The sequence below is a fragment of the Mirounga angustirostris genome, unplaced genomic scaffold, assembly GCF_029215605.1.
Source record: "Mirounga angustirostris isolate CCGP_5_RB_7025 unplaced genomic scaffold, mMirAng1.0.hap1 SCAF_12, whole genome shotgun sequence".
Taxonomy (NCBI): domain Eukaryota; kingdom Metazoa; phylum Chordata; class Mammalia; order Carnivora; family Phocidae; genus Mirounga; species Mirounga angustirostris.
The window spans coordinates 14,547,958-14,567,728 of NW_026991720.1; the positions used below are offsets into that span (position 1 = coordinate 14,547,958).

At 52.1% G+C, this 19,771-nt stretch overlaps 2 protein-coding genes across 6 annotated transcripts in view; one reads left to right on the top strand and one right to left on the bottom strand.

Moving 5' to 3' along the window:
* The first annotated feature begins 2,173 nt into the window (after nucleotides 1–2,173).
* KLRG2 (killer cell lectin like receptor G2) lies at nucleotides 2,174–18,500 on the top strand. The gene is made up of 5 exons (XM_045864192.3): nucleotides 2,174–3,795; nucleotides 9,125–9,226; nucleotides 9,886–10,031; nucleotides 17,065–17,168; nucleotides 17,675–18,500. The coding sequence occupies exons 1-5, from the start codon at nucleotides 3,036–3,038 to the stop codon at nucleotides 17,793–17,795; spliced, it is 1,233 nt and encodes a 410-aa protein (XP_045720148.1). The 5' UTR covers nucleotides 2,174–3,035; the 3' UTR covers nucleotides 17,796–18,500.
* LUC7L2 (LUC7 like 2, pre-mRNA splicing factor) overlaps nucleotides 14,402–19,771 on the bottom strand; it is an 83,270-nt gene continuing 77,900 nt past the window's right edge. For all 5 annotated transcript variants that reach the window (XM_064574900.1, XM_064574899.1, XM_064574902.1 and 2 more), the window contains one exon: nucleotides 14,402–14,661. In XM_064574900.1, coding sequence (XP_064430970.1) covers nucleotides 14,409–14,661 — 253 coding nt within the window. In that variant the 3' untranslated portion in view covers nucleotides 14,402–14,408. The remainder of the gene's footprint in view (nucleotides 14,662–19,771) is intronic.

Below are 19,771 nucleotides of genomic sequence, written 5' to 3' on the forward strand. Positions count from 1 at the left end.
CTCAGGAAGTGTGTGTGAAATCAAAGTGGGACTGCACACAACTGTGGACAGAATCCAGAAAGCAGGTTGGAAGGACTGGCCAGGGCCACATTTTGAGTCCACTGTAGCTTCTGCTCCCGCTTCTTGCTGTCCGTGTTGGCTCCATTTCTGGCCCTGGTTGATACCAGTGCCAACCGCGGTTGGCAATATTCAAGATGGAATTTAGATGCCCTTGGGTGCCCCTGAGTCAGGAGCACAGCCCAGTTCGGTGGGCTGTGGCCTGGGGAGCCAGGCCTCGGGGTATCCCCCACAAGGTCATGGGAGCGAGTCTAAATGTTAAGCCCATTGTGTTTTCCTCACTGACCCTCTCTGGGCCCAAACATCTGGAAGGTTAGAGATCCTTGATGTTATAAACTGTTTGATAATCATCATCCCAGGAGAAGATATGTAAGCAGGAAAGCAAGTCAGGGTGCTCCTCTCTTAGCTCCAAGTCACAGGAAATGGACAAGAACCCTGTACTACACCACTCTCAGGACAGCAGCCACCTCTGAGAAGTCAAAAGGAGGGTAGAGACCTTGCCTTTATATTTTATACTTTATATACCTGTGAATTATTTTAATTTTTTTAAAAGATTTTATTTATTTATTTGAGAGAGAGAGAACGAGAGAGAGCACATGAGAGTGGGGAGGGTCAGAGGGAGAGGCAGACTCCCCGCCGAGCAGGGAGCCCGATGTGGGACTCCATCCAGGGACTCCAGGATCATGACCTGAGCCGAAGGCAGTCGCTTTAACCAACTGAGCCACCCAGGAGCCCCGAATTATTTTAATTTTTATAGTAATCTTTATCAGCTCTAAAAAAAAATCTTACAACATGCCATCTTTTTAAAAATGGATTTTTATTGGGCGCCTGGGTGGCTCAGTTGGTTAAGCGACTGCCTTCGGCTCAGGTCATGATCCTGGAGTCCCAGGATCGAGTCCTGCATCGGGCTCCCTGCTCGGCAGGGAGTCTGCTTCTCCCGTTCAGACCCTCCCGACCCTCCCCCCTCTCATGTGCTCTCTCTCTCAGTCTCTCCCTCTCAAATAAATAAATAAAATCTTTAAAAAAATAAATAAAATAAAAATGGATTTTTATTTAAGAATATATATAAATACATTCTCTTTCTAGAGAGTGGAAACATTATGGATAAGATTAAAGTCTCCAAGACTATCTCCCCTGCCCACCCCCCAAACAATCTACAGCAGAATCCACTATTATTATCACTTTGGTGCTTATCATTTCACACCTTTTTTAAATGGATTTTCATGTATGGATATGTCCCCACATTAAATATGTAGTCTGGATTTTTGAAGGGATTAAACAACATATTTTCATATAGCACTTTCTTTCCACTGGACTTTTTCTCTCAATTACTTGTCTTCAGGGGCCATCCCTCCCTGGCATTTCTCCTCCACATCCTCCTTCCTTCCCTCTCCCCTAGGAGTAACCTGTCCCTGGTGTTAACAGATGCCGCTCCTAAGACCAATCCGATAGAAGTCCCTGGGGTACGGTTTGCCAGATTTAGTCAATAAAAATATAGGTGGCTCAGTCAGCTAAGCAGCTGCCTTCAGCTCAGGTCATGATCCCAGGGTCCTCAACCTCCCTGCTCAGTGGGGAGTCTGCTTCTCTCTCTCCCTCTGCCCCTCCCCCCTTCATGTACTTGCGCTCTCTCTCTCAGATAAAATCTTTTAAAAGACCATATAGGTGGCAGGGGCGCCTGGGTGGCTCAGTTGGTTAAGCCTCCTACTCTTGATTTCAGCTCAGGTCTTGATCTCAGGGTCCAGTCCTTGGGCTCTGTACTCAGCGGGGAGTCTGCTTCTCTCTCTCTCTCCCTCTGTCCCTCCCCGCTCAAATAAATATTTTAAAAAATATAGGTGAGAGATTAAATTTTAATTTCAGATAATGAATGATTTTTAAATACAAGTACACAGTGCTTGGGGTATACTTACTCTAAAAAACTCTTGTTTTTCTGAAATTCAGATATAACAGAGTGGCTTCTGTGTTATCTGTCAATCCTACTTTGGGGCACTTGTTAAAAACCATTGGCCTCCTCCCTTTATGAGATGCAGAAAGTCCGGCTGAAGCCCAGCCAGGATTATGTATACTTTTTTTTTAGAGATTTATTTATTTATTTGAGAGAGCGAGAATGAGAGAGAGTACATGAGAGGGGGGAGGGTCAGAGGGAGAAGCAGACTCCCCGCCGAGCAGGGAGCCCGATGCGGGACTCGATCCCGGGACTCCAGGATCATGACCCAAGCCGAAGGCAGTCGCTTAACCAACTGAGCCACCCAGGCGCCCCGATTATGTATACTTTTAAACGGTATTCAGATCACTGGCCAGGTTTGGGAACCCTGTACTGCACCACACCAGGCTGACTGGGGGCCAGGCTCCTCTCCCCGTGAAAATACACGTTCATGCTTATTCATCCCCCAGTTTTTAATGAGTTAGGGTAGTAGGAGTCATGCCTCCAGAGTGGCTGTCCCTGGGACTTCTGCTGTAGGGACGTCCACTCAGGTGTGGTGCCCCTTCCCCCACTACACTGTCGGGCAACCAGCTCTGCTACTTTTCCTCAGGCCGCCCAATTTCCTTTGGACCCGCTGTTTTTTGAGGTCCCAGGATCTCTTACACACTTGGCCAACCGCTCTCAGCCCAGACTGTAACTCTCAAAATCAGCGCAATGGCAGAGGGCCGTGGGACTGGGACAAAGAAGAGGAAGGAGTCAGGCGGGGCTCTGGGTTCTCCCTTCTGCCTCTACTTGCAGTTCTTTCTCGGTAACCCCGCGGGCAGGCCCTCCTCCGCTCCTTTCCCCGCAGCCCTGGGGAAGCCTAAGGGGGCGTGGCCAACAGAATCCCGGCCGCAGCCAATCCCAGCGGGGTCCTTCGGGTGGGCGGGGGCAGAGGGGCGTAGCCTGAAAACTTCCGCGACCGGGCTGGACCAATCCCGACCCGGGAGGTGAAGCCGACTCCATACCTGGGCCCAGGTGCGCTCGCTTGGCATCTCTCGGTCGCTCCGCTCCCCGGATGCAGCGGGCCCAGGCGGCGTCCGGAGGAGACCCACCCGGGGCCGAGTTCCCAATGGAGCCCTTGGGGAGCCAGGGCGCGGGGCCAGAGCAGCCGCAGGTGCCCGTAGAGGAGCGACGGCTCGAGAGTCCCGAGAGCAGCCCGAGTCTGGCCCGCGCCGTAAAGGAAGCGGCGGGCGCAGGCCAGGACCTCTCGGGCGGGAAGAAGCTGCCGCCGCCTCGCCCGGCGCTCCTGCGGCTCCCGGCCCCCAGCCTGGGCTACGGCGCCTTCCGCCGCCAGGCCTCCGCCGGCTCCGAGCCGCCGTCGCCCGGCCCCACCGCGGCCGAGCAGCCCCGGGCCGGCGAGGCGCCGGGGGCCGAGCTGGCGCCCGGGGAGCCGCCGCAGGGCACCTGGGCCCCGGTGGAACTGCAGGTGGACGTGCGCGTCAAGTCCGTGGGCGTGGCGGGTGGCAGTCGCGCGCCCTCGCCGGCGCCGTCCCCGCGCTTCCTCACCGTGCCGGTGCCCGAGTCCCCGGCCTTCTCCCGCCACGCCTTTCCCGCCCTCCCGCTCCTGCAGCGGCCCCCCGCCCGGCCGGAGCGCGGCCTTGACGCCGAGGGCCGGGCGAGCCCCGCCGACGGGCGCTCGGAGCCCCCGGGCTCCCCCACGTGCCGCGGCCGCTGCGGGGAGCTGGGGCTGGAGAAGGAGGAGGACGCCGCGCTGCTGCACCGCGCCGAGACGGGCGGCGACGACGACAAGCTGCCCCGGGCCATAAAGCTCATAGGTAAGCCCGCGCGGCCGGGGAGGGGACGCCGCCGCCTGAGCGCAACACCCCCTCCCCCCAGCCGCCCCGCTGCCCCGGTCCCACCTGTCCTGCCCCGCCTCGGATCGGTCACAGTCGGGGCTAGGTAACTGGACTGCATTTGTTTGCCGTGAAAGAGTAAAACCTTTCCACCACCGCTCCGCCTCCCCACCGCTAGAACTTGCACATTACCTCGTCGTGTGCGCGGCGTGGTTGGGAAGTAGAGGTGGGACGACTTCCAGGAGAGGGGAAGCCTGCCAGGATCACGTGACGGTGCCGGCGAGAACCGGGTCCCCCGACCCAGGCTCCCTCCCTCTTTCCCTCCACGTATGTTGAGGAGCATTTGGCCCCAAACACTCCCCCATTCCGCAGCTACTGCGTGGGGACTAGGCACCAGACTGCTGGGGGCGGTGTGGGGGGGAGGGGGTCCGTTTGAGGGATGGGGTGCTTGTCAGGGGACAAGAAGGAGGCTGGAGGGGCGCCTGGGTGGCTCATTCGGTTATGGCTCTGACTCTTGATTTCAGCTCAGGTCTTGATCTCAGGGTGGTGAGATTGAGCCCCTCCCGAGCTCTGTGAGGGGCGTGGAGACTGCTTAGGATTCTTTCTCCCTCTCCCTCTGCCCCCCCACCTTAAAAAAAAAAAAAAAGATATAAACAATCCTGGACAAGGAGCCAGGAGGGAGTGGTTGGTGAGCTTGGGGGCCTGGGAAAGCTTCCTGGAGTAAGCGTTGAAAAGTGAGTAGGATTTGGGGTGGCAAAGGCCCCTTCTAACTGGAAAGTTGGGGAGGCAGAGTGCCAACAGCTTGGCCAGGGGAGAGGAAGACCAGGCCAGCTAGACAGGCCTCAAAGCCCCAGGGTCTCTGCCACATCTTGGTCTTGGGTAGAGTTCAGGGACACAAATCACTCGGGCTTTTGCAGAGTTTGGTGTGAGCACATTTTCTGAATGATGGTATATTGTCTTTTTTTTTTTAGACTGGGGAGGGGCAGAGGGAGAGGGAGAGAGAATCTTAAGCAGGCTCCAGGCACAGTGTGGAGCCCCACACGGGGCTCCATCTCACAACCTTGAGATCATGACCTGAGCCAAAATCAAGAGTCGGCTGCTTTACCCACTGAGCCACCCAGGCGCCCCAAAGATGTATTTCCTATCCTATCCCTGCTGTAACAAATTGCCACAAACTTAGTGGTTTAAAACAACCCAAATTTATTATTACCTTACTGTTCTGTGGGTCAGAAGTCTGATGTGGGCTCACTGGTCTAAAGCCAAGCTGTCAATAGCACTGTGTTCCTTCCTGGGGCCTCTAGGGGAGATTCTGTTTCCTTGCCTTTTGTAGCTAGAGGATGCTGCATTCCTTAGTTCATGCCCCTCGGAATATTCCAAGCCAGCAAGCAATGTTTGGCTGATTCCTTCTGCTGCCCTCTCTGACTCTTGTTCTGCCTCCCTCTTGTTTCTAAGGACCCTTGTGTTTACATTGGGCCTAACCAGAAAATCTAGGAAAATCTCCTCATCTTAAGGTCAACTGATAAGCAACCTTAATTCCAACCAAAACCTTAAGTGCTCTTTGCCATGTAACCTAACTTATTCACAGGTTCCAGGGATTAAGACATGGGCGTCTTTGGGGTGGGGGTGGGGGGCATTATTCTTTCTACCACAATGGGTCTACAGCTTTTTGTCAGATTAATTAAAGGGTCTAAGACTAAAAAAAGTATAAATACAGGTCACCCCGGGATGGAGCCAGGAAGGGTCTGGGCAGGGAGGACTCAAGCTGAGAGTGAGAACAGAGGCTGGGGGAGGAGGTGTCTTTTGGAGGAGGTGGGGTGGCCTAGGAACTCCAGAGTAGTTAGAATTTTGATGGGATGGGTAGGAAGAATGTACTCAGTGCTGGGTGCCTGGAGGAAATGGGGCCCTGAAGGGTGATGCCCAGTACGGTCAGGCCCAGCTGGAGGAGCAGGGGCATTTGTAATAACTTTACCTGAAAAAAAATGACACAAACGCGGACCCTCATTGGCGTGAGCCCTCTGAGTCAGTCCTATGCTGGGCTTTGTATTTGGAAGTTTTCTTTTTTTTTTTTTAAGATTCCCCCCCGCCGCCCCCCCAAATTGAATAACCTTTAAGTCCCACAAAACCTGGTTCCACCCCAGGCCACCAGATCTGACTAGGAGGAAGCAAACAGTGTTTCAGCTGCGGGTAGGAAATGTGGCAAATTAAGATGGACTCACAGTTCAAGAGTAAACAGACTGTAACGTCAGAGATGTCATTCCGAGATTGGGAAGGGAAATCGGGTGGAAGCTAGAGAGTGGGGCTGAAGGGAAGGTGCTGGAAAGAAAGGGAATGTATGTTATTATTGCCATGTGGGACTGGGTGTGTTTGCAGACAGGAGAGAATTCAATGTAAGGGCGTCCAGAATTGGAAGTGAGGTAAAGATGGGTTTAGAGGGGACTTTAGCTTTATGTGTGTTTTCATTTTTTTGTAAGGAGAATGTTTTGGGTTACCTGTGTAATTAGGAATTGCTTTGGAGGGGCACCTGGGTGGCTCAGCTGGTTATGGGTGTGCCTTTCGCTCAGGTCATGACCTCACGGTCCTGGGATCTAGCCCCGCAATCATCGGGCTCCCTGCTTAGCAGGGAGTCTGCTTTTCCCTCTCCCTCTGTCTCTTCCCTCCCCCATGCCACCTCAGTCTCCCTCTCTCTCTCAAATAAATAGATAAAATCTTAAAAAAAAAGGGGGGGGGGAATTGCTTTGGAAAGGGGGTAGGTAGGCAGGACTTCCTTTGTCTGGAAGTTTGGGAGGACGCTGGCTCTGCAGGAGGCCATTCCCAAGGTCAGCCGTGCAGCCCTGAGTAGAAGGTATGTGGGCCTGTGTAACCTGCTCTATTTCTTTTATGCGTTCTTTTCTGAAAGGCCAGAGCGTGCAGTCGCGGTAGTTACATTGACGGAGGTGATTGGTAGATTTTTCCTTTTCTTCTCCAGGCTTTTTAGTTCTGCTTTTAAGACTCTCCATTTATATGTATCTTTTATTCCAAGCTTATTCAAATCACTTTTTTTTGGTAACAGCTTCATCGAGTTATAACAGCTTCATCAAGTTCTAATTCATATAACCGCACACTCCAGCCACTTCAAGCATACAATCCAGTGGTCTTTAGTACATTCCCAGAGGTGCACAACCATCACCACAGTTGGTTTTAGCATATTTTCAACACCCTAAAAAGAAATGCTGTGTCTTTTAGCTGTCAACCCCCAGGCTCCCCCAGGCCACCACTGATCCACTTTCTGTCCCTGTGGGTTTGCCTATTCCAGACATTTCATAAATGGACTCATATAATATGAGTCCTTCTGGGACAAGCTTCTTTCCCTTAGCAGCATAAAGCTCTCCGTGTTCAGCCACTGTCCAAAACACACACCAGCACTTCCTACCTTTACTGGCTGAATATTCTGCTGTGTGGATATACTACATTTTGTTTATCCATTTATCAGTTGATGAAAATTTGGGTCAAATCCCTTTAAGAAGCAGATTATGTAATTAAAAAAAAAGCAAACTCCAAAAAGGTCACAGATGGAATGTGACTCTTCGTATATTGGTGTAACACACTGCCCTTTTCGGTCTTTGAAGCAAGTGTTTTTTTTCTAATGGAAATGGGAAATCAAGGACTTCAAAAGTGCTTTTAAAGTTGAGTTATGATTGAAAACGTGTTTTATGAAAAGCCTTGGAAATGTTTCCCAACTTTCTGTGTGTATGTGTTGTGTGCATTCATATGGAGGTATATACGAATATGCATGTGGTTTTAAAAACGGAATTAGTCTTTTCAAAATACTAAAATATTTGCTGGAGAATTAACCTCTGCTGTTTCAGGTTTTGGCAAAAATATGATAATTGAATTCTTGGGACCCTTATGCTGGATATGTGGCATTCCCAGCCCTCGGCCCCAAGATATTGGCAGGTCCTCCAGCCCCTGGCAGCCAAGTGTCTGGGAAGTTTATTTTTTAAATTTTTTAAAAAAGATTTCATTTATTTACTTGAGAGAGAGCACAGCCAGGAGGAGTGGCAGAGGGAGAGGGAGAGAGAGAAGCAGGCTCTCCGCTGAGCAGGGAGCCTGATGTGGGACTCGATCCCAGGACCCCGGGATCATGACCTGAGTCGAAAGCAGACACTTAACTGACTGAGCCACCCAGGTGCCCCCGGGAAGTTTAAATTGAACCCACATCTAAAGAGAGGCCTCTTTTGCGTTAATTGATTTCATGCTTCTGTGTCCGGGCAGAGATCAAATTCAGGAGTGCTCAGTTATTTTAGATGTTTCCGGGTGGAAAGCTGCTTACAACTGCCGATGGCCGTGATTAACCATTTACTGTGTTTTCTTCTCCCCGTTTTCCCCTCTGGCCTCCCCGGTCACTCCGTCACCAGGGCAGCATCTGACATTCGAACCCGTTCTCTCTCTCTGAGCCTCTGCCGCCGCCTTTCCTCCTGCCCGGCTCAGTCTTGCGAGTTCCTTTCCCCCCTGAAGCCTCCCTCCAGCTATTGGGTCCCCCGGGGCCTTGAGCTGCTGGTGGCTCACGTCTGTGTCCTGCTCTCCCGCCTGCAAAGCACACCCTGCACGGTGCTTCACTATCGGCCTCCGGTGACCTGGAGAGATAGAAGAGGCAGGTGATTGCACTGTCAGAATGGGAAAACACCTTGAGGCGCCTGGGTGGCTCAGTCGTTAAGCGTCTGCCTTCGGCTCAGGTCATGATCCCAGGGTGCTGGGATCGAGCCCCGCATCGGGCTCCCTGCTCCGCGGGAAGCCTGCTTCTCCCTCTCCCACTCTCCCTGCTTGTGTTCCCTCTCTCGCTGTGTCTCTCTCTGTCAAATAAATAAAATCTTAAAAAAAAAAAAAAATGGTAAAACACCAAAAACACGTGGGGGGCTTGTGGAGGCCAGACTTGAACCCAGATCTGTTGAAGTTGAAATGGAATCCGCATCCCTCTCTTATTTGGAGGGGTAGCTCCTGGTACCCTTAGCTCTGTGAGCGCAGAGGTCTGGCCCTATTCTTGGTGGTATTTGTGCCGTGTCTCATGCACATTCAGTGCTCAGCAAATGGTTGTCAGCCAGTCATCTGTTCTCTTTCTTGAATGAACTCTTAGGTCTTCTAGTAATTTAAGAAGCAGAATATCTTCTAGCATTTTTCTCCCAAATAGGAAGTTCTAACCTAAATTGAGTGTTTTTTTGTGGTGTCCTGGGCCAAGGGGGTGGGGTGCTGGTGTGTGAGTCAGTGTGGTTCCGAGTTGGGTGTGGTTTGGATTGGCTCCTTCTAACCCATCTCTCCTGGTTGTCCCCTTCCCCAGGGCTGCCTATGTACATGAAGTCCCTGCGCTGGGCCCTGGCGGTCATGGCTGTGTTTCTGGCTGTGTCCGCAGTCGCCATCGTGGCTCTGGCTTCTAGAGCAGGTATGGTGCCTCCTCCCGGTCCCCTCTCCTGCTCTGTCCACCACCAGGGCATCTAGTCCTCACAGCAGCTTTGTGAGAATTAGAAGAAGACATCCCCACTGGGCAGATGCCGCGTGAAGACACTGGGCTTGTTGAGCAGAGAGAGGGACAAAGAGCTCCTGCCTCCCACTGGACACAGCCTGTGCTCTAACAAGCAGGGGGTTGACAGCTCCCACCTGGGGGCGCTCTGTGCACCACGCAAACTCTACAGCCTGCCCGGGCCCTGCCCACCCTGCTTGCCGTCCCAAGGCTTGCCAGTTCCACGCTCCAGATTTGCCCCCTCACTCAAAACGGCGGCTAGGTTTTGATTTTTTTTGTTTATTTATTCATTATTCTTTTTTTAGAGATTTTTATTTATTTGAGAGAGAGAGAACCAGAGAGAGAACACAAGCAGGGGGAGCAGCAGAGGGAGAGGGAGAAGCGGGCTCCCCACTGAGCAGGGAGCCCAATGCGGGGCTTGATCCCAGGATCCTGGGATCATGACCTGAGCTGAAGGCAGATGCCTAACGACTGAGCCACCCAGGCGCCCTAGATTTTGATTTTTTTTTTTAACATGCATACATTCAGTTCCTTTTTTTTTTTTTTCATTCAGTTCTTTATAGTGGTCTCTGTGCTTGCAGGGATCAGGTGCCGGCCATGCCCCCAGGGCTGGATGTGGTCCGAGGAGCACTGCTACTACGTCTCTACTGAAGCTCAGGCCTGGGAGGCCAGCCAGGCGTTCTGCTCAGCTCACCAGGCTACCCTCCCGCTGCTGAGCCACACCCAGGTGAGAAGGAGGCGGTGGGCTGTGGAAGGATGTAGGTATCATTACAGATCACAGATTCCTAGCAAAGATCTAGTCCATCTCTACATTACAGAGAAAATCACCAAAGCCTGGGGAAATAACGTGACATGCAGGAGGACCAGACATCAGGGTTCCAAGGTCTTCAACTTACCCTTCATTCTAAGTGGAGGCGGAGCTGGGAAGAGGGGAGCAGGGATGCTCTGGCCAAGCAGTTAACCGTGAGCGTTCCTTCCCTCAGTGATTCCATAAGTATTTGTCGAGCACCTACACTGTGTTTGGCACTGGGGATTCTAGGATGACCCAGAACAACCAGCCCCCACCTTTACACGGCTAACAGAGCAGTGAGTGTGGCAGATGTTAATCAAGTAACCACAGATATAGGTGTTTAATCACTATATTGATCTGTCCTGTGGAGGGAAGGTGCACAGTGCTCAAGGTATATGTTGTCTTGGAATCTTGCCTCCATTGCTTTTGCCTCTTTCCTATGTGGGGTCCCTGTTTCCTTGATCTCAAGACTTTTTCTTGGTTTATAGCCTTTTCTTGGTGGAGTACATACGCTGTAAATTTCCTGGGAAAAAAGTGCATGCCTGGTAAATTTCTTGAGACCTGTCATGTCTGAAGATACTTTTATTCTCACTTTATTTGACTGACAGCTTGGCTCGGTACAGAATTCTAGGGTGGAAATAGTTGTCCCCCAGAATTGTGCTGCTTTTGCTCTGTTACCTTCCAGTGTTCAGTCTTACCATTTAATAAGTCTGATTTCTGATCCTTTTATGTGACTCCCCCACCCCCCAAATTTCAGGGCCTTTATTTTTGTTCTCCCTCTGTCCTGAAACTGAACAGTCCTATCCCTTTGTTGGTGTTTTTCTTCATTTTTATTTCTATTGCCTTATTTGTAATTTTGAGAACTCTTTTTTGGTTCTTCAAATGTCCTTTTTTTATGGTGTCCTATTTGTTTCAAGGATGCAGTATCTTCTCTTATCTCATTATAAATATTTATTTATTTGAGAGAGAGAAAGAGCAAGAGCATATGCACACAGAGCGAGAAGGAGAAGCAGACTTCCTGCTGAGCAGGGAGCCCGACGTGGGACTTGATCCCAGGACCGGTCCTGGGATCATGACCTGAGCTGAAGGCACGCACTTAACCCATGGAACCACCCAGGCGCCCCTCTCTTATCTCATTATAGATAGTAGTTATATCTAACTTTGTTTTTGAAATTTGTTCTGCTCCCTGTATCATGTCTGTTTTTTCTGCAAGTACCTTTTATTCTATGTACTGAGTTGTGGGGGGTTTTTTTTTGTCTTTTCATGTTAGAAAATTTCCTAAAATGTCTGATGATCCTCAGCTGTCATAATTAAGAGTAAGGCACTAAAGAACAGATTGGAAGCTCTGTGTCAGGGTGGAGGTGAGGGGATGCAGTGGACTTTTTTAGAGGCAGGCTTTGCAATGGGGACATCAGGCTGGGGCTCAACTTTTCTTTTTTCTTTTTTTTTTTTTTTTTTAAGTGAATGCTGGGATGTCAGCATTCCAGGAGCAGTGGGGAAAGGGAACCAAGGTTTCACTTGTAAGAACGTAGCACTTAATCCCTCCCCTTTTCTAGCGTAAGTACCTCCAACCCTCAGCCAGACCTGGTGCTCTGGATCCCCCGGTCCCCTATAGTTTATTTCTCAAAGTTCTACTGGTGATCTGCTGTATTGGGAGGGGTGAGTGGATTTTGTGGGAAGGGGTAGGAGAGAGGCATTCACTGCTTCTTTTTAGGACTTTTTTTTTTTTTTAAAGATTTTATTTATTTATTTGACAGAGGGAAACACAGCGAGAGAGGAAATACAAGCAGGGGAAGTGGGAGAGGGAGAAGCAGGCTTCCTGCAGAGCAGGGAGCCCGATGCAGGGCTTGATCCCAGGACCCTGAGATCATGACCTGAGCCAAAGGCAGATGCTTAACGACTGAGCCACCCAGGCGCCCTCTTTTTAGGACTTTTAACCAGAACTTTTGCTCCAGGCCCCTCTTCCCGTACCTTGGCCTCCAGAAGGACCTGTTGCCTCTAATCTTTGAGCATTTGGGGGCTTCTCAATTCCAACTGGCGTCTTTCTCACCTTCCTCTCACTCAACCTTTTCCTTGAAAAACCACAGAGCTTTCTTGGGTCTGCTCAGCCGATTACAGCTGTCCAGCTACCCAAGTTTTGTTGACATTTCTCATGTGCTGTCATCTCCCGCTCTTATCTCTTATTTTCCCCTTCTGTTATCATTTCAGAAAATTCCTTTCTATTCCTTTTTTTTTTTTTTTTAAGATTTTATTTATTTGACAGAGAGAGACACAGTGAGAGAGAAGGAACACAAGCAGGGGGAGCAGGCAGAGGGAGAAGCAGGCCTCCCGCTGAGCAGGGAGCCCGATGCGGGGCTCAATCCCAGGACCCTGGGATCATGACCTGAGCCGAAGGCAGACGCTTAACGACTGAGCCACCCAGGCGCCCTCTATTCCTATTTTATTAAGAGTTTTAAACCTGAATGAGTTTCACTTCATTGGATGCTTTTTTGTGTGTCTATTGAGATGATATCTTTTTGTTTATTCCCTGAATCTCTTTTTATATGAATTACATTGTTGTTTGTTTTTTGTTTTGTTTTGTTTTTAATATTCTAGGCCTCTTGAGATAGTTTACTTAGCCATGATTTTTTCTTCCCCAGGACTTCTGGATTTGACTTGTTAATATTTTACTTAAGATTTCTCATATGTGACCTTTTGTTTTCTTGAACTGTTCCTGCCCAGTCCTGACCCCAAAGCTATTCTGCACCATACAAGAGGGAAGGGGGTCCCTGCCTTTCTCTTTCTCTCTGGGAGAGTTTCCTGGAGGTGGACATAAAACTGCTGGAGAAAATACTTTACAGTGGGTTATTTTATCCACCAGGAATAACACTTAAAGTTTCAAAAAACATGGAGAAATGAAAAAGATACAATGTAGATGGGAAAACACCAAATCTGGGATCTCAGTATGGTAAAAAGATAGATGCAAAGAAAAAACACAGAAAGGAAATATGTATACTCCTTATTCTAATCGTGGTTACCACTGGGGGCAAGATTACGAGTGATTTTTTTCTTCTTCTTCTTCCTTAAAGTTTTATTTTTTTTTAAATTTTCTAAATGTTCTGCTAATAATGTGGGCTATGTATAATAGGGAGGAAATGCCAGGGGGACAGTAGTCTATGAAGAAGATCAGTATATAAAGGTTTTGCCAGGGGCCTGGGCCAGGCCCAGAGTTCTTAATATTTGTCAGATAAGAATAGGCTGTGCTGAGGAACCTTCCCTTGTGGCATCTGCAAAATGAAGGCCAGCGGGAATGGGAACAGAGGTGGGTCCCTGGACAGTGGTGGAGCTGGGGGAGGGGGCTGAGCCTGCCAGGGACCCACCGAGCCCAGCACGTGTCCTCAGAAAGCCTGCCTCTGCCCCTGCCGCCTCTGAGTACACAGGTTCAGTTCAGCATGACCTCAGCCCTCTGAGCAAAAACCTCCCTGTGGCTGGTGTGTCCTCCAAGGGGGAGATGAGCTTACACCATCCAAACTACAAGCTTGGGATAAAGAATTCTTGTAGAACTAAGCATACAGGGTCAATTATTTGAAACATAAGTAAGTATAGAAAAGTCTGGGTAAGCTCCTTGCAAAAGGACTGAGAATTTGGGTCCCAGGCAGTTAAATTCTGGACTATGATGGCTGGGGAGCTCTGGGATCCTTCTGAGCTCTGGACGAGGGCCAGAAGCTCCAGGAGGCACTGGGACGGGGGGGGAGAGGCTAGCTGGAGACAGGCTGGCAGAGGCAGTGGGCAAAGGCCAGGCCCCCGGAGCTGGGACGCACACACCCAGGGACATACTGTGGCGCCAGCTGTATGCAGAGCTCGGAGAAGCAGGTCTCATCCTCCCCAAGAGCTCGGTTTGCTCACAGTGAGAGAAGAGGAAGAAAGTTTAAGCGCCGTCTGCGCCCTTGGTTTCAGCACAGCTGTGTTTCCTAGGGTGCAGGGAGCGCCCAGGACGCGCACGGACTGTCAGCCACACAGGCTGACTGCAGAAAGGTGGAAAAAACACGAAGAAATTAACTAATCGGAGCATTTGAAATGTACAGAGTGAGGCTGGTGGCGTGGGGGCGGGCGGGGGGGGGCGGTGAGAGCACACCAGTTCTCCCCCGAGGGAGATGGGAAGGTTCTGGGTGCGGACGGCCTTGATGGTCACACAGCAGTGTGGATGACCCCAGTGCCACCAACCTGGACACTTGAAAATGGTGAAAACGCTAAATTCCGTGATACCTGATGCGATTTTACCACAACTTTTAAAAAAGAAATGCCTGAGGGCAGAGCAGGTAATTTACCTCCGTTTTAAGATGCCAAATGTGGGATTTCAAGTACATTCCGCTCGGGCTCCCGTCCCCACGCGGCCCGACATTTGGTGGCGAAGTTGGAGGAGCACCCGCGGGAGGCCATGGAGGCCCCGGGACCGCGGCGGCGGCACAACGGCGCAGTTCTGTGAACCATAGCTGGTTCGCGAGTTTCTGGAATTTGCGTCTCTGGATGATGCTTTGCCCACACCATCATTTCTGCTAGCGGTGAGAGCAAGTGAACGGAGTCGGAGCTGCGAGGAAGGAAGGGTGGAAAGGAGTGAGTGGGCAGGGACAGGCCACGCCGCTGTCGTGGGAGGCCCGGAGGTGGAAGCGAGGGACAGCCGGGTGGCCTGGGGCCAGGACTGAGGGCAGGGGCCCCTCGGCAGTGCTGGGAACATCAGACGAGGTCCCCTGTGTCGGGGGCCGCGTTTGCACACCACCCGGCCGAGCGTGGACTCTGTGCCCTTGGCTTTGTACAGCTCCCCTCGGGCCTCCGTACGGACGGCCCCCCGTTTCAGAGGCCCATACTGAAGCTCTGTAAGTTTGGGTACTTGCCTAAGGTGCCATACACGGAATTTGAATAGGGGGTGTCCCGGCCCCGGGAGAAGCCCCATGCCTCGGTGTGCCCCCCCGAACCGGCCGCCGCCCGCTCCCGGGAAGGGGGGTGCCGGCCGCAGGAGCCCCCCCGCGGCAGCCAGTGCCCAGCGCGGCTCTGGCCTCCGACTCTCCTGCCAGCCGCCGCCTCGCCACAGCTCCCTGCCCAGCCCTGCTGGCGGGCCCCAGCCCGGGCTCCGGCCGACGTGCGGCTGTGTGTGTGCCTTCCCCGTCCTCGCCGCGGTCACCGTCCCAGGTCGGAAAGCGACCAGCCGTGCACCAAGCTCTGCAGTCCTGCTCCGGCGGCCCGGGGGCGGGAGCTCACCTTGGAGGGGGTGGGCACGCGGTGTCCCTACGGGAAGTGACCTCTACGCTGAGACCCGGAGGACCACTCGGAGGGGCACCAAGGGGACGGTCATCACTCTCGTGCTTACTTTCTAATAACCAGGGTTAAAGACGGAGCTTTTGGCTTCCTCAACTTAGACAAGTTTTCTAGGGAAGAGCTGGGCATACATTAAACTCCCATAGGACAGTCTCCTCCTAATTTCCCCTCATGAATAGAGGCTTCTGGATGTTGTGAGCAACGTGTACTTCCTGGTGCGGTCTGCCTTTCTTCACTCAGCGTGATTTCATAATGACATTTTCCACGTACTTGGCATCTTGAGCAACGTTGTAATTTTCCATCATGTTGATATCCCATAATGTGCCCAGTTGTTTCCTGATTGCTGAGCCTTTGGGTAGTTTCCATTTTCTTTCTCTAAGTAACACTGTGTTACCTTTGGGTCGTTCATTTTCTCCCCTTCATGTTCTTGGATTTATTCTCCAAAGTGGAATCACTCATCGGAGTGGTGGGAAGGATGGGACTGTTCATGTGACGTGGCAGCAAGTTAGGTTCTGGAACTGCGCTTGCTTTGCGGCCTCCTGCCCGGACTTACAACATTCAAGCATCTTCTTCCAAGCTAACACCATTTTTAAATACCATTTTTTCCTTTAATTAGTTGCTAAAAACAAGATGACGCCAAGGACAAATATGTAAGAGAAAGGTCATCTCTAACAGTTCTCCAACGTACTTGTGGTTCTTGTTGTTCCTTGTATGTCTGCATTCTCGTGCCAACACATTTTGTCATTACCATAATCATGCCACGACTTGGAGTCAGCGTTTATACTCACGGTAACCCCTGATGTCCTATAACTTGCCTCTCATGGCTCCACGGTCTTTGTACTTGTCTTTCTTAAAAACGTTCTTTTTTTTTTTTGAAAGATTTTATTTATTTGACAGAGACACAGCGAGAGAGGGAACACAAGTAGGGGGAGTGGGAGAGGGAGAAGCAGGCTTCCCGCTGAGCAGGGAGCCCGATGCTGGGCTCGATCCCAGGACCCTGGGATCATGACCTGAGCCGAAGGCAGACGATTAACGACTGAGCCACCAGGCGCCCCTAAAAATGTTCTTTTTTTTTTTTTTAAGATTTTTTATTTATTTATCTGAGAGAGAGAATGGGAGACAGAGAGCATTAGAGGGGGAGGATCAGAGGGAGAAGCAGGCTCCCCGCCGAGCAGGGAGCCCGATGCGGGACTCGATCCTGGGACTCCAGGATCATGACCTGAGCTGAAGGCAGTCGCTTAACCGACTGAGCCACCCAGGCGCCCCTAAAAATGTTCTTAATAATGTGCTGAGCGGATGCGACGTAACTGAGAAGCGCCCCGCTGGCCCCCTGCTCCCAGCCGCATCAGCCCTGGCCCTCGCCTCTTTGCTACCTGGATGTGCTTTCTCCCCTCAGTACCCATCTTGTGCTGCCCGGTGGGGACCGGCGTTAACATGCTCTCTCCCCTTGAGGCTGAGGTGGGCACCCCCCATTTCCGGTCCCCATTGTCTGCCGACCAGCAAGCATCCAATACAGCTTTCCAATTCCTGGTGTTTGGGGAGAGCTGGGTGGAGCTGGGTCCGTTCTCTTGGTGAGCTGGGAACTTGCTGGGGGTACTACGGGGAGGGGGGGCACAGAAGCCCCAGGGGAGCCTTACTAGTGTCGGAAGAAGGGTGACCAGCTGCTTTTCTCCTTCAGGACTTCTTGAGCAGATACCCAGTCACCAAGTACTCCTGGGTGGCGGCCCGGCGAGGCCCCCAGGGCTGGCACTGGATCGACGGGGCCCCACTATCGCCCCCGCTGTGAGTGACCATGGGCCTGGGTGGGTGGCTTCTCTGTCCCCAGTATGACCAGAATGACATCACAGTAGACGCCAAAGAGGGGTTGGGGCCTTCCCCTCTGCTGGCACCTCCCCCACTGCTGATCTGGATCCACCATCTGTCTGTTCCCAGATTCAGCCCCTTGTTCCACCACCAGCCTCGGGTACCTCTTGGGAGACACCCTACCCTCCTTGCCCCACCTGGCTTGGAGCCTTAGTGTCCTTTAGTCCTGGTCACCCCATCCCTTGTTTGGGTCTCCAGAGCATTCACCCAAGCAGGATCGTCACCCTGTTCTGTAGATAAGGGGTGCTGCACAGAGGGGTTTGGGTGGTTCTCTGGAGCTATGGGGCATCCTCGTGACTCCCACCCCAGGGCCCTTTCCAGACTCCTGCCCTGTGCAGTGATCAAGCCATGCCCATCAGCAGCAGGCACACAGGCCAGCAGGGGCCATCATCCTGAGCTCTGTCCCCTCTTCTCACCCTCCCCAGGCTCCCGGAGGAAGCGGAGGACCAGACGGAGCTCAAGTGTGGGGGCCTGGAGGGAGGCAAGCTGGTAGCTTTGGACTGTGCCTCTCCAAGACCATGGGTCTGCGCCAAGGGGACCAAGTGACTTGGGTTCCGCCCGTCCTGAGACTTGGGGGCATGCAGTGCCCCCAGGGGAAGCCAGGTTGCTAGCTGTCGCAGCCTCTTCCCTGGACCCAGACTTCGGGGTCTCCCTGCTCTGTGCTCAGGGGACCCTTTCTGAGCCAACCAGGGACTGGACTTCCGGCTCAGGCAGGTCACGTCCAAGGGCGAGGAGGCTTTCTGTGGCCCTTCCAGCTTCTGAAGCGGTTCCCTTGGAATGGTTTCTCTAGCATTTTTGAGCCTAGGTTTCTCCCTCATTAAAATGGCCATTTCCCATCCTCTCCGTCACCTGCTTAATCACACCTGCACACCCCCTCAGTCTTGGAGGACCCGAGGCCTTAGCGATCCCAGTGCTGCCCGGCGGGTCTCACCTGAGCGCAGGGCCTGAGCCTCTGCTGGGATGCCGCCTCCAGGCGGCTGGGCGCGTGGCCGACACCGTTGACCAACAGCGTCTGGAGGACAGACAGCAAGTGAGGAGTGGTCGCCCCTGGAGGAGGGAAGAGGAGGGTTTCCTTCCCGGCCCCGAGCTGGCAGAGGGTAAGGTTTGCGGTGTGCGGTGCTGGCGGGACTTCTGAGCAGCTGATGCCCGAGGTGGGAAGATGCAGAGGATGGGACCCCTTGCCCCCCGGCCCGGGCAGGAGAACCAGGGAGCTGCAAGGCGTGGGGGTCCAAGTGAGGAAGGAAATAAGAATTGTGGGGAGATTCGAGGCAGCTCTTCCACCGGCAAGTGTGGGGACACCAGCCTGAAGATGTCTGTGTTGGGGGGGCAGGGAGGGGCCTTCAGGTGAGAGGGAGTGGCCACAGGGGGGCGGCCGGAGGACTGGTTTAGTCCCTGCAGCCTGTCCAGACCTCTCTCCCAGTGACCGGAGACAGTACCTGCATCTTATCTTGGTGCCAAATCCTCGACCCAACTGTCCTGGGCCAACCGACCTTCCTCTTTGGGGGGCAGGCCATGCATTCAGCTTCCTCTCAAGCAGAAACCTTTACTGGTCCATTCACACCAACAGTTGGTACAGAATGCACAGGCTGGCTGGCAGAAAGGGGTGGGGTCCTAAGAGTGCACTTGACAAGCAATAAAAATCTTAGAGGCACTCTGGTGTTTCTCATGGCTTTCTTCAACCACAATTTAACTCCGGAGCTTGGTAACAGGTTCCATTCACACCTCAGAGCGCTACTCAGCAAGGTCCTGAGCCTGGCTCTCTGGCTGCTCCCAGCTCAAGGCCAGGGACCACAGGTGGGGGGCACCCGGGGCACAAGTGGCCAGGGTGGGGCAGTTGGTGCCACAGCCTGGAAGTCCTAAAGTTTTTAAAGTTTCACCTGGTGAGGAAGGGGAAGGAGAGTGAACTTTGGATCTACTTGTCCTAAGAAGCTACTAGTTCCTGTCCAAAATAGGCAGACCAAGAAATAGCAGTGTAAGCGTATTATTTAGAAATTTGGAGGGGTGCCTGGGTGGCTCAGTAGCTGAGCATCCGACTCTTGGTTTTGGCTCAGGTCATGATCTCCGGGTCGTGAGATCGAGCCCTGCCTCGGGCTCCGCGCTCATTGTGGAGATTCTCTCTCCCTCTTCCTCTGCCCTTCCCCTCCCCCGCTCAAATAAATAAATTAAATCTTAAAAAAAATATATGGAAAAAATACTAGAAGAAATGGCAAAAATAATTTAAAGTGGTTGCCTTCAAACTAATTGATGTGACAGAAGTGAGAATGTGGTTATGTGGGGAAAGATGAACTGAGAAGGGTCCCCAGTGGATATTCTACGGTGCTGGAAGTGGTCTGGGTCTTGATTTGAACAGGGTCAGGTGGACACATACATAAACATTCATCAAGCTGTACACTTAAAAAATTTCAGCGTCCCCAGAAGGAATAAGATTAGAGAGGGACCAATGTTGTTTTTTAAATATGCATACTTTAGTATTACTAAAGCCATATTTATGGGGTTTTTTGTTTGTTTTAAGAGCCCGTATT

Bases quoted from the DNA above. Each gene is read 5' to 3' on its own strand.
- KLRG2 (XM_045864192.3), top strand. From the start codon at position 3,036: ATGCAGCGGGCCCAGGCGGCGTCCGGAGGAGACCCACCCGGGGCCGAG. The intron at 10,032-17,064 runs GTGAGAAGGAGG...TTTCTCCTTCAG, and splicing joins CGCTGCTGAGCCACACCCAG to GACTTCTTGAGCAGATACCC. The intron at 17,169-17,674 runs GTGAGTGACCAT...CACCCTCCCCAG, and splicing joins GCCCCACTATCGCCCCCGCT to GCTCCCGGAGGAAGCGGAGG.